Raw genomic sequence first — 12,842 nt, 5'->3', positions numbered from 1 at the left:
CAATAAAGACAATTAAAAAAAAAAAAGCTTTTATAAAAACAAATGGCCACTCAAGACCTCACAATAGACATACTGCCAGCCATCCTTGAGATCTTATTGCGACAATGATCATTGGAATGTAGGCGTTGAACTGAATCCACCAAAATACAAAAGGTTGATGTTACAGATTAGATTTCGCTGCGAGTAGTACTGAACACCACCCATAAAGGCCAAAAATGCAAAAGGGATTTTTAAAATACCAGTCTGTATGAAGTGCTCATGAATAAACTTTGACAAGTTGACCATCTTTAAGTAATTTTACTTATATTCTGTGAATCCAGAAATTTTAAAAAAAGGATTATTCATTTCATACCCCTGTTCAACTAGTTCTCACTGGTCATGCTAAACGAGGCTTTGAAATATTAATAGCCAGTAAAAAACAGGCCATTTGCCAGCATGAACATAGCAAATCTAATGTACAAAGCATAAAAATAAAATGAGTATGTAAAAGAGCCCAGAATGATCTACTGGTGTTTGATGCCTATCCCACCTCTTGAAGAAAGAGCACAATCATGTACTGAAAGAATTAAAGGAGATTTTGGAAGAGCTTTCGGGCCCGTGCCCACATACAGACCTTATTTATAGGTGCAGATTATTTCATTGCCAAAATCACTAAAGTGGCAAAACCCTTATAAAACATGCCTCAAGATCTCTGCAGAAGCATACCACCAATAAGTGTTTGTAACAAAATATAAAAATAAAAGATGGAGAGGCTTGGTGCTGGCCCTCCAGAACATGTGTTGTTGCTCCTTAAATGGCTGGATAAGAGGGCACAATCTTTGAGGTCCAATGAAGAATCAACTCAAGAGACAACACAATTGATTACTTTATGGTAAATTAGGATTTTTTTTCAGAACGGCAAGTCATTAAAATGACACAAGACTGATCTTACTAATTAGTTAGTTATCTTAGAAGATTAGTCTCAAGGCAGAACATCTTTTCATGGATGGCCAGGGGCTAAAGTATGATTCATTCAGCATCTATAAAGTGAAAGAACTAAGATGGTTGCATGCTTCTGTGGTACTGTTAAACAAATCCATCGATCAAATGGTCTTAAATGCCATATCTATGGCCAGTGTCCAGATAAAACGATTTGGAGAATTCATAATAAAACCTTCTAACAACAGCAAATAAAGAACACCCAGAAAAATCTCATGACCCACTAATCCTTCCAGCCGTAAAAATAGTAAAACTTGACATAAACAACTTAATCAGAAGGACTTGTGTCCACGAAACTCCAGAGTTAAAGACGCTAATCAGGGGAAAAAAGGAAAGAACATAGTAAGGAGCTCCTCAAACACATGAAGGAAGACAGAACATGGAGCGCCATCATAAAATCCCTAATGCAGGGGAAGATCAGAACGTTTTTAGTGACAATTGGCCATTAAATCGGAGCTACTTTTAGAAATGCATGATCTGCCTGTGGATGAGTCTGCTTGGGTGGAATTTATATATACTTTATTCAAAGATAACCCCACTTCAGGGGACAATACAATGTTTTCAAGATTATCAAAACACTGTATTTAAATAAAATATTATCTGTCACTGAGCTAATTCCACAAATAATGAAAGCTTGAAATTTAATGGTGGTGTGACCTTACTAATGTTCATAATAAACCAGCTGCCACAATGTTGAACTGGCCTTTTCCAATCTTTAATCACCATAGACTCTAATAACAAACTACACCTTCTAATCAAACTCCAAGAGTGATTTGAAGAAAGTAACATAACAACTACAGACCAAACAAATTTAGGAGAAGACAAAATGGCATGAACAGTGTTCCGATGTTCGGTCTACTAACTCACTAAAGGCAACCAGAAGTTCAGTTGGTATAGTTTCCATTCATAGATTATAAGGCAGCATCCAATTGCATGGATCATCATACTGTAGGGAGCAAAATGGCAAGTTTGGGAATCCTAAAATGTCTATTGTCCCTAATTATTGCAGTCCATTCTAATGCTTTATGAGAGGTCCCTAATGGGCGCAGACTGCAGCATAATTTAAAGAATGCCAAGTAAAAATGGTTTATGCAAAGTTTGCCATCTTTCTCCATGGTTATTTTCTACTTATCAGATGTGCCTACTGCACTAAATAGCAGACTACAGCCCCCCAAAAATAGGTCCTTCAAAATGACCTCTTCTAATATTTGAGGATGATCTGGTACTCTTGTCAGGCTCTTAGGGCCATATGCATCAACACATTTTCCCATAGACACAGAATGGGCAAAACCCTTTGATGCATCTGGCACATAAAAGTTTAAATTGCATCCTCAGCAATTCAGAATGAACTATATGACAATAAACCGACAGAGCCTTAGTGCATAGGTTTATTTGAATGTATGCACATATTTCTGTGTTTTTATGTTGTGTGTGATGGGGTCTAAACGACGTGTTGGGGTTTGGTTTGGGTTTGGTTCTGTTTTTTTTAATCCTCATTACTGTCCAATGAAAACAACTCGAACCTAACCTTTTTATTCATTAAATACAAAGCAAACTTTCAATGTAAACTCTGACGCCACATGAATGCAGAGGTGTGTTTTGCCATGGTGATAGTATAAACGCATTAGTGTGAAGAACAACTATTTGTCGCTATGTTATTAGGCTGAGACTAAGATTTATTGTTCGCGCTTTAAAAATGCGTGTTTGCGAGATATTTCTCCCCGAGCACGCAAACGGCGTTCGCGAACAGGAAAAAAGCATTGCGAATGGGCAGAACAAGCAATTCCGCGTGTTAGCGGAACCTATGCGTGCTCGCAGAGATTTTTTACTGTTTCGCAGAGCTTTGCGTAGCTCGACTACGCAAATTCCGCCCACCCCTACTTCTGGGTGCTTGAATCCTTTGCGAAGGTTCCTCGCTCAATTAAGTTTCTTTGCTTCATGCGACCCACAAAAGTGTCAAACGACGAATTGTAATTGTAATCTTATAGTGCTTACTACCCCTGACGAGGTGTCGAAACATCGAATGTATCTTTATCGGCTAAATGAATTTTTAGCTTCTGTAGAAATTACAGCTCTATTTTATTTTACAGGTAAACGATCCAGATGCGGCCACGTGGATAGTAAGTATGATATGGGGACCGCAGTATACTATTGCAAGTAAGGGTGAACATAATCAGCAGACCGTCGCATTATTCTAATTTTTTATTTTAGCCCTGTCTTATAGGTCTTTTATGTATGCCCTTGTTTGCTATGTCCCCAATACAAACCATCTTCCCTGACTCCGGCTCCTATTTTAAATAATTTTCCCACCCAGGGCCATCTCTAATTATATGCACAGGTGCGCATGGCCTGCCCTGGAAAAAATTGCAAAATACATTTATATCCCCTACATGTGACATTTTCTGGTATCCTCCACAAGATGGGGCCATTGCATCATTATATGAATGGAGGGAGTTAACATTGAAAGAAAGTACTTTCTGAAGTGTTGTGACTTCGAAGCACCAGTCTCTATAATGATATCAGCCCCATCGCCTATGTTTAAAAATACCACATTGGCTGCTGATGTTACTTTATCTCAATATATTTCCGCCTTCATGTCTGTCTCCTAGGGCTGTCAGGTTATATAATAAGTTCAAAACATGATTAAGCTGTAAAAACGCTGTCAAAAACAGAGTTACTTGAATTCCTAAGATGCATTTAAAAAATGTATATATTGGGCCCTGTTCACTAAGAAGTTTGAAAAACTGCTGCTATGAAGTTACTGCTATTTTTGAAGCCAATTTCCCACATTCCAGAACCAACACTGGGAAGCTGTGAGTGTCGAAGCTGTAGTGTGTTGCGGGACACGTGGCCGGGAGCACGCGCCTTGATCCAGTTCCAGTCACTAAAAGAATGTAGCGGCGGCTTGCAGAGGGAGTGCTGTGGGGATGGGGCCGGGGCAGGGTAGGGGGATAGTGGACTCAGACATACGACCAACAGGTGTAAAGTAAGTAATTAAATAAAACTATTTACCTTGTGCTTGCTGCATTGCCAACTCGGCGATGCAGCGAGCGCAAGGCAAATACTTGTATTTAGTTACTTACTTTACTCCTGTTCGTCGTATGTCTGAGTCCACTATCCCCCCACCCTGCCCCTCCCCCACCCACCTCACCGCCCCGCAGCACTCCCTCTGCGAGCCGCCACTGAAAGAATGTCTCTGTGCCGTTATTTCACCTGCATGAGCACCTAGGGCCCAAGCCATCACAGAAGCGATCAAGGAGTGCTTGCGTGTGTAAACATACACTCGCAAATGTGGCACGTTAAGATTTTCGCATACATAGATATAAGATACATTTGCACGGAATACATTATTAATTTTTGAAGAAACACCTTCTCTTCACCAATCTTTAGCAGTGGAAAGAGTAGGGATTGTTCCTTTTCTTTCCTTAAAACAGATTTATTAATGCCTATATAGGCAACCCTCCCCACACAATATGAACATAGCATGCACTGTAATAAGTAATCAGACCAAAATAGGTTTGTTGGAAAACTGTTTGCTGCAGGTTTATTTCATACAAGGAGAATGCCAACGTGGTGGGTTAACTTATGGGCATTCCAAGGGCAGTCAGCTGTGACTGACCTAAGCTGCCCCGCCCACCTGATGAGCTAAACTGCAGCATGGCCAACCCAATCGGTGCTACCATTTATGTGGGGATTCTCCCCCTTAAATACCGTGGGCCATCAGTCCATGACTTTACTCCCGCCTTTTAAGGGGCGGAGCGTAGAAAGGCTAGCCCCCGGTTGCTCAGGCTTACAACTGTCCGAAAGACTAACGGGGCGCCGACGATTATCTAGGGTCCTGCCATAAAGACTCCTGGGGTTTGGCATAGGGCATCCCTATTGTGCTCCTGACGAGGGTGATACGTTCGCTAAATTCTTTGATGAGAAAATCATGATGATCGAGTCCTCTCTTGAATGCCTCACACAAGCATGTACCGTAATCACCCTCCACACCACAGATAAAAAAAATCCCACCCTGCTCTTCCCTGACTTCAGAGTAGGGATCCCCCATCCTGAGAGAAATGAGGGCAACCAAATCCTAGGATCCCCTTCTACCCTTAATTGCTGGAAAGCATTTAACCCACTCACAGAAATGGACCTCTCTAACTAATTGCGAATTCAAGCCCTCCTCCCACTTCGCAGATCCCCTTCCGGCCTACGTGGCAATAAATCACAATCATGTCATTACCCCCCTAAGGACGATGATAATAAACAGCTCCCTAAGCACGGGGGTCATGCCATACTGCCTAAAACATGGCAAAGTCTCTCCACTATTAAAAAAACTAGGATTAGACCCTGAGGACCTCAACAACTTCAGGCCAATCTCAAACCTACCCTTCCCGGCCAAAATCCTTGAGAAATGTCCCCCACTCCAACTAAACCATCACATCGACAACATCTCCTGGATTCTCACCAATCAGGCTTCGGGACGGGCTGTAGCATAGAAACAGCCTTACTAAATATAGCAGATGACATCCACAAATGTATGGATGCCGGCTGTTGCTGCCTGCTCATCCTCCTAGACCTATCTGCTGCCTTCGACATGGTGGACCATAAACGTCTTCTTAACTCCCTTAACTGATTGGAGCGGATGGCATAATGCTGAAATGGTTCACAGCTCTTTGTCACAACCTCTCTCAACAAATCAAAATAAACAATGCAACTTCAGATACCTCTACTATAACCAGATGAGTTCCACAGGGCTCGGTCCTCTCACCTACTCTCTTTAATATCTACATGGAGCCCCTCACTACCATAATCAAACAAGCCAACATCACCCTCCACCTCTCTTTGCAGACGACATCCAACTCTACCTGGAAGTATCCTCCCCAGAAGACATACACCATCTAAACAATACTCAAACAAAAATACAAAACTTGCTATCACACAACCACTTAAAACTCGACCAAGATAAGATGGAAATTCCTATCCCCCAAACGACGGCCAAACCCACCAGGTCCAAGAATGGATAAAGCCTATGGACTCCCTAAACTATGACCGAACCCTGGCTGGCTCCGCCACATCGCTGGGAATCATATTGAACCCTAACCTGTATGTGAGCTCACACATTAAGACTACCGCAAGGAGTGCCCACTACAAATTGAGACTCTTAACAAAATCAAGCCCTTTCTCCCGCCTACTGATCTCAAAACCGCAATGCAAGCCTTGGTTCTATTCAGACTAGACTATGGGAACGCTACCCTCACATGCACAGGAAAATCCCACCTAGCCCTCATGAAAACAACTCTAAATGCAGGAGCAAGGATGATCACCGGAGCTAAAAGGCACAATCACATCACCCCTCCTTGAAAGATCTCAAGTGCCTCCCAAATGAAGCTTGTTGCCATTTCAAAACTGTCTTGTCTCACCCACAAAGTCCTTCACATCGGTAAACCAGTCTACCTGGCAGCCAAGCTCACCAAACCAGGCCAGGCAAGAAACCTGAGGAGCACAAACAACCTACTTCTCATACCCCCAAAGAGGCATATACAAAAAGCCCTGGCTTGCTCCTTTTCGGGCAATGCCCCCAAAATCTGGAACTCCCTACCAGCAGATCTCAGAACCAACTCCTCCTTCGTGACCTTCAAGAGAAAACTAAAGGATCTCCTCCTCGCTCTGAACCTTTAACCTTCTGAACAATACGCCGTAGTTCCAATCAAATAACTCTCGACTCTTATTACCTGCCTTCCGAACAGCTGTCCATTTGTTCTATCTGTCTGTTTTTCTTATCTTAGTACATGTTGTAAAGTGCTCTGATACCCACGGGTCGTGCCAGTGGTATATAAAACTCTCTAAATAAGATAATGGCCAACAGAACGCTGTGTATCTCCTCTACAGCACCACTTACAGGAACACCCCAAATGAATCAACTTCACACCATTGCACAATCAGCCTAGAACGTAATACACAAAGTCTAGCAAACTATCACCCATAGATCCCAGCTTTATCATGCGTTTGAGTTGAGAAGGTGAATGGACAATAAAGATGCCTTTACATTTTGTTTTCAGCTTGTCACAAATGCCATGTGTTCAAGAAAAGAGGGCAAATGTCAGGCTGTATCGTCTGAAACAGTTCTGCTTATTTTTTTAACATGTGGATTGGTGTTTACGAAATTCTCTAACTCTACAGTCAGAGATTGAATAATAAAGTGTACTAGCTGAGTCTTGTTATGGTGGTAAACGGTGTTTAAAAACAAAGGCTGTAAGCTGTCAGTATGTTGTAAAACACAGCAACTTTTAAATACCTGTAAATGAACTGTGCAAATATTTCAAAACATATCAGCAGATAGGAAACCACAAATGGATCACTTGTTTATAATTCAGAAGTGTGCTGGAAACAGAGTTTTAATCAGATCAAAACAATCCAGATACTTTACTTGATAATGTTCAAATACCACATATTTGCTGAAACCACATTTCCACACATTATTGTTTGTGCAGTATATCTTTTTATCAGTAAAACTGCATGTTGGCATTGTGCTGCCATTTCAATTGAAAATGTTTGGTATGGAAAAGACAGTGCCTCCTTCTGACCTACAATAATGCCTCAACAACGTATACAGTTACTAGTCTGTAGCATACTTCTGTGCCTCAATGAGAATCTGCAGTTTACAGCTCACAGATATGAAACATCCAAATCAGTATACTATTTTCCATATACAGGTAAAATAAGGAGGGCTGATAAATGGCTATCCAGGGCATTATATAGAAATGTCAACTCCTATATAACCATTCTGGCCCACATTAATACCATAGCCCTCAGCAGTCTGCAGCCAAATATAGCTCATGCAGGACAGTTAATAACTCCCTTTTCCTGCTTAATGTGTTTACCCTCACACAAGACCTGTCTGCTGTGGATCTTATCCATCACTCAGCACTATACAAGTCCCTAAATCGAGGATGTGTAAAGCATGGCAAATCGCCCATAAGGTTCTCAAGGCGCTGAATTGTCGGCACAGGGAGATTAAGTGATTTGCCCAGAATCACTGGATGTTGATGGCAATGACAAGACTTGTGCCTGGGTCCCACTGGCTCCGAAGTTGGTAGCGCAGGCCGTTACACCACAACTAGTAATCACCAGCTGAACAAACATGGAATACCTGAAGCGATCTGACTCATAAAGCTCGCCACTCAGAGGACTGCACTTTAGTCCAGCACGGCAGGTCCCAATTAGCTACATTCTATGCCTTCTGCTTTACATCTCACAGTGGCACTCAGACATGGGATGCTAGTAACAAAGTCTATCAGAGCAGATCTTCCTGACCACTTCTCTCACCAAACATGCCTACTCAGGACCATGAACTATATGAATAAAATATCAGACTGAACAACCCAGTGCAGTCACCATATAAATAGATAATTTTCATATGAAATACCACAAAAAGACCTGCACAGCTGCTCAAAGCTGAACGCATACTGAAAAACTGTGAGTGCACGATTGTCTCAACCTAATATAAACTTATTTTAACTTGTACTTATGTTGGTTGTCTATTTACTTTTATACTATTGTGCGACCTCCTCCAATGTGTCTGTAAAATGTATCTTTTGTCCTGAATTTTGACCTTCTGTCCTGAATTTATGTCCTGAATTTTGACCCTTTGTCCTGAATTTTTACACTCACCATCCTGAATTTGCACCCTTGCCAGTTGGTCACCCTAATCGGGCCACCGCCCATGTGCAGGGTAAAGTCAGCAACCTCCTATGCCAGATGGGACTCCCATGAAGAGCTAGGATTGTTGCTTGTTTTCGTAGACGTCGGACGATAAGGACGCTGTGGTGACCTATGTGTGCCTGAGCCACGACTGAAGTGTCAGAACCAGAGCTCTCATCCTCCTACCTGTCAGAAGGATCAGGGGAACTTACCATGTTACTGGAGGAAGCACTGTGGATGTCCAGTCGCTGCCCCTGCGAAGAAAAGTGTGTTACTCACCGCCTGCACCCTGCAGACCTCTGCGATGTCGTACAACCCCTGCAGGAGAGGCTAAGGCGGATAAAAGGGCCGAAGGGCCAAAGAAAACTTGTTCTGCATCATAGCGCTTTAAGTGCTGGAACACTTTTGACTTTGGAAGAGTAGGAGTGGGACCCCTTAGACTCGGACTGCTAGTGAAACTTAACCTGAATGTTGCCTATGGTAAATGGGGATAACCACTGTTAGAAAGAGGGAAGTGGGACTCGGGGAGCTGCCTATTGAACGCTAGATTACTGACGTCAGGGCATTGTGTAATATTTTTGCATGCCGTATTTTACTTTGTGTTTGTATGTAAATACTACTTTTTTCATGAAAGCAAGTATTTGACTGGACAATCGTTTATGGCTGCTATTGAACTTATTTTGAGTTGTGAGCCTGTGTTTATCAGCTGCATCTATTTGGGCTTCTCAACTTTTCTTACCACTGAGAGTCAAATACTGAAGGGGTACTTGGCCCAGTTGTTTAGGACCCATTGAAAGTCAGGCCCCAGGACATCAGGAGTAAATGTCCCCAGCCCCCCATGTTTTGGGCCCAGTAGCTCTTGCTCGCTGTGGTCCTCTGAAAGGGGTTCTGACACTTTGCGTTCTGTTTGCTTGCTTGTGTGGGCTTTCCAGCCTCTTCTTGTGTTTGTCTGTCCCTTTACTAGTATCCTTCCACTGCTTACTTTCCAGGCACTAATTTTCTCATTTTGGTTCAGCACTCCATGTGATTGCATGCATTTTTTTGTCAGTGTCTGTGTACTTTTGTCCACCCCTGCGCTCTCTGTTACTCTCTCTCACCCGTATCCTCCTCACTCCCCTCGTGTTGCGCTTGTCCTCTTTTACTTCTTCCCTCTAATCTCATAAGCTCATACAATATGAACAATAAAGGAAAAGTAAAGCAAAAAAGAAAGCAGTCACAGTGTATGTGGATAAACATTAAAAGACGTTACTAATAGGATAATATGATGTATACATATAAATTCTCCAGAGGGAAACATATACTCCTTGTGTTTCCGTACTTCGTGTGAGACCTCTCACATAGTGTGCAAACAATGACCAGTGGAATCTGTCCCACTGTGATAGTGCCAGCCGTAATTTGAGATTGAAATATCATGCCAGGGTGAGACCTGGGGCGGCAATCTCTACGTAAAATCTACAAAAGCTATGAAATTTACCCAAGCCGTCTGCCTTAGAATCGATTGAAATCCAGTAACCTGTTGCTTCATTTTTTGTCATCCAAAAAGCTCTGATATAAGCTTCCGAAGTTCCTGGGGCGATTTTGGGGAGGAAGTAGTTAACTGTATATCTTAGACTGCGTGTTACTGTATAACATATCTCTGGACCATTGTATCAGGGTGGGGGGCGGACCAAGCGCCAAATGCATAGCTACCACTCGCTTCGCTACCTGCAGCCCCATATCCACCAAACGCCTTATATCGTTGCGTAACCTTTTGGAGAAACCTAGAGGCACCAACAGGGGGTCTAGTGTCAGAGGCTCCTCTGTAATGTTGCTAAGTTTTTGAAATATTGCAGTCTAGAATTTCGCTATTGAGGGGCCCAACCATGCTAAATGCAGAAATCCCGCTGGCTCTTCTCCACACCTCTCATATTTAGCTGTATCTCGTAAGCTGTATCCAGGCAACCAAATTGGGGTAGAGTAAACCCTGTGGAGGTATTTAAACTGAATAAGTCGATGCCTACCATTTAGAGTTATACGTTGTGTGGATTCACAGCAGTACTGCCAGGTATCGTAATCTAAGATGACCTTTAGGTCGGTCTGCCACTCTAACCTGGCCTTGGTGTAATGATTCTTCCGGTATTCTTGCATCATATTGTATACACGTGAGACAATCTTACACCGAGACTCAAGCATTAGCATTAAAGAGAAAAGGGTAACTTTTAGAGAAAGGAGGAACTTCTGGTGGCTCCATCAATTCCTCTCCCAACATCTTGCAGAGTGCATGACGCGCTCTGAGCGTAAGAGGGGAAAGGTCCTGCTTTTTGGAGGTTAAATCTTCCCAGACTCGCCCATTCCCATCCATGAATAAGTCGCCTATTACCGAGATATCTAGGCTGTTTAGAGCGCGCACCACCTCGGGTTCCAATAGTGTCGGGAGCCAGGCACACCATTCGATCGGTGTTAGCGGGGAATAAAGGATAGATGCAGCTTGTCGTTTTATTAAATTGTGCCACGCATGCGTGGTGGCGTTAATCAAATCCAACGCACCGGGGCACGGAATAAATATGTGACCAAGTGAGAGGGTGCTGTTGCCACCCTTTCTATATGAAGGTGAGGAGGAGGGGATTTCTTGTGTTGCCAGTAGAAGGCATGCGAGCACTGTGCCACCCGATAATAGAGCTCCATATACGGAGCGCCAAGCCCACCCATGGAATATGGAAGAGTAAGGACATCCCACCTTACACGAGGCTGCTTACCGGCCCAAGCTAACTTGACCTGCAGAGACTTGATCTGCTTAAAAAAGTGGGCTGGGAGAACCATAGGCATATTTAAAAACAAAAAGAGAAGTCTGGGTAGCACTACCATCTTCATTAGGGAAATGCATCCCAGGAGTGATGGGGGTAGCCGTACCCATCTGTTTATATCTTCTAATTTAACAATCACTCTGCCGTAGTTCTCAGAGAATACCGTCTCTGAGCACGTATGGACTTGAATTCCGAAGTATCACACAGGGTCTGCGGACCAGGTCAGAGGGAACTCCAGCTCTTTCGGCTCCATACTTGAAGTAAGGGGAAAAATAGTAGATTTAGACCAATTAATTTTAAGCCCTGAAAATTCACCAAATCTTACAATCTCTCAATACTAGGGAGAGGTTAGCAGTCGGGTCTCTAATATACAGCAGAGTGTCATCCGCGTAGGTGGAGATTATTAAATTATGGTTGTGGAAACGAAGCCCTCTATGGCTGTCATATTCTCTTAGGGCACAAGCCAACTGCTCCGCCACCAGCGCATAAAGTAGTGGGGATAGCGGGCAACCCTGACGGGTGCCTCTGGAGATAGTGATAGAAGAAGTTACTATGTTTCCCACACTCAAACTAGTCGTAGGGGAATTGTAAAGAACCTCCACTAGTTGAATAAAAAAGTCACCTATATCCATACGCCTTAGTACCAGCAACATGAAGTACCACTCTACAGAATCAAACGCCTTTTCGGCATCTAAAAAAATCGCGGCTGCTTTAATCTCCGGCTTAACATGCTGAATGGCACCAAATACTGTAAGTAAGTTGTGTGGTAATGTATGCTCTGGGATGAACCCTGCTTGTTTAGGACCTACCAAATTCGGAATAAGGGGAGCAAGCCGGTTCTCCAGGACTTTGGCAAATATTTTAGTATCCACGTTTAATAGGGACAACTGCCTGTATGAGGAACATTTGTGTGGAAGTTTGCCTGGCTTTAGAAGAGTGATCAGCATAGCTTCCCGCACTGTTGGTGGCATGATCCTGCTCTCCCCCATCTCTTCGAACAGGGTAATCAAATGAGGAACTAGCAGCCCCCTGAACTCTTTATAGAAAGACACTGTGAGTCCGTCTTGGCCCGAAGCCCTATTGGCTTTCATGGTTTTGAGTGCATCAAGGGCTTCCCAGGCCTCCAGAGGTCTCATAAGGTACTCTCTATGCTCGTCTGCTACCCAGGGCAATTTAATGTGGGCTAGGTAGTCTAGCATAGCAGCATCAGTATTATGTAATTCAGTTTCATATCATTCTGAGTAGTAGTTCTTAAAGCAGCTAGCAACAGAGTCAGGGTCACTTGGTCCGTCCCCTGTAGCTGAGCTGAACTCCATAGGACATGTTGTCTCGCGCCTACCTTTCATTATGGACGCCAGAGTAGCACCAAGGCGTTCCCCCTCACCATATGTT

At 43.2% G+C, this 12,842-nt stretch overlaps 1 protein-coding gene across 2 annotated transcripts in view; it reads left to right on the top strand.

Moving 5' to 3' along the window:
• Positions 1-12,842, top strand: part of TMEM220 (transmembrane protein 220) — a 187,253-nt gene that overhangs the window by 47,903 nt on the left and 126,508 nt on the right. For both annotated transcript variants that reach the window (XM_085616752.1, XM_085616751.1), the window contains exon 2: positions 3,069-3,098. In XM_085616752.1, coding sequence (XP_085472878.1) covers positions 3,069-3,098 — 30 coding nt within the window. The remainder of the gene's footprint in view (positions 1-3,068; positions 3,099-12,842) is intronic.

This window comes from Triturus cristatus, chromosome 7 (genome assembly GCF_964204655.1).
Source record: "Triturus cristatus chromosome 7, aTriCri1.1, whole genome shotgun sequence".
Lineage (NCBI taxonomy): Eukaryota > Metazoa > Chordata > Amphibia > Caudata > Salamandridae > Triturus > Triturus cristatus.
Note: the sequence above shows the minus strand (reverse complement) of the source record. Positions and strands in the feature narration are given on the sequence as shown.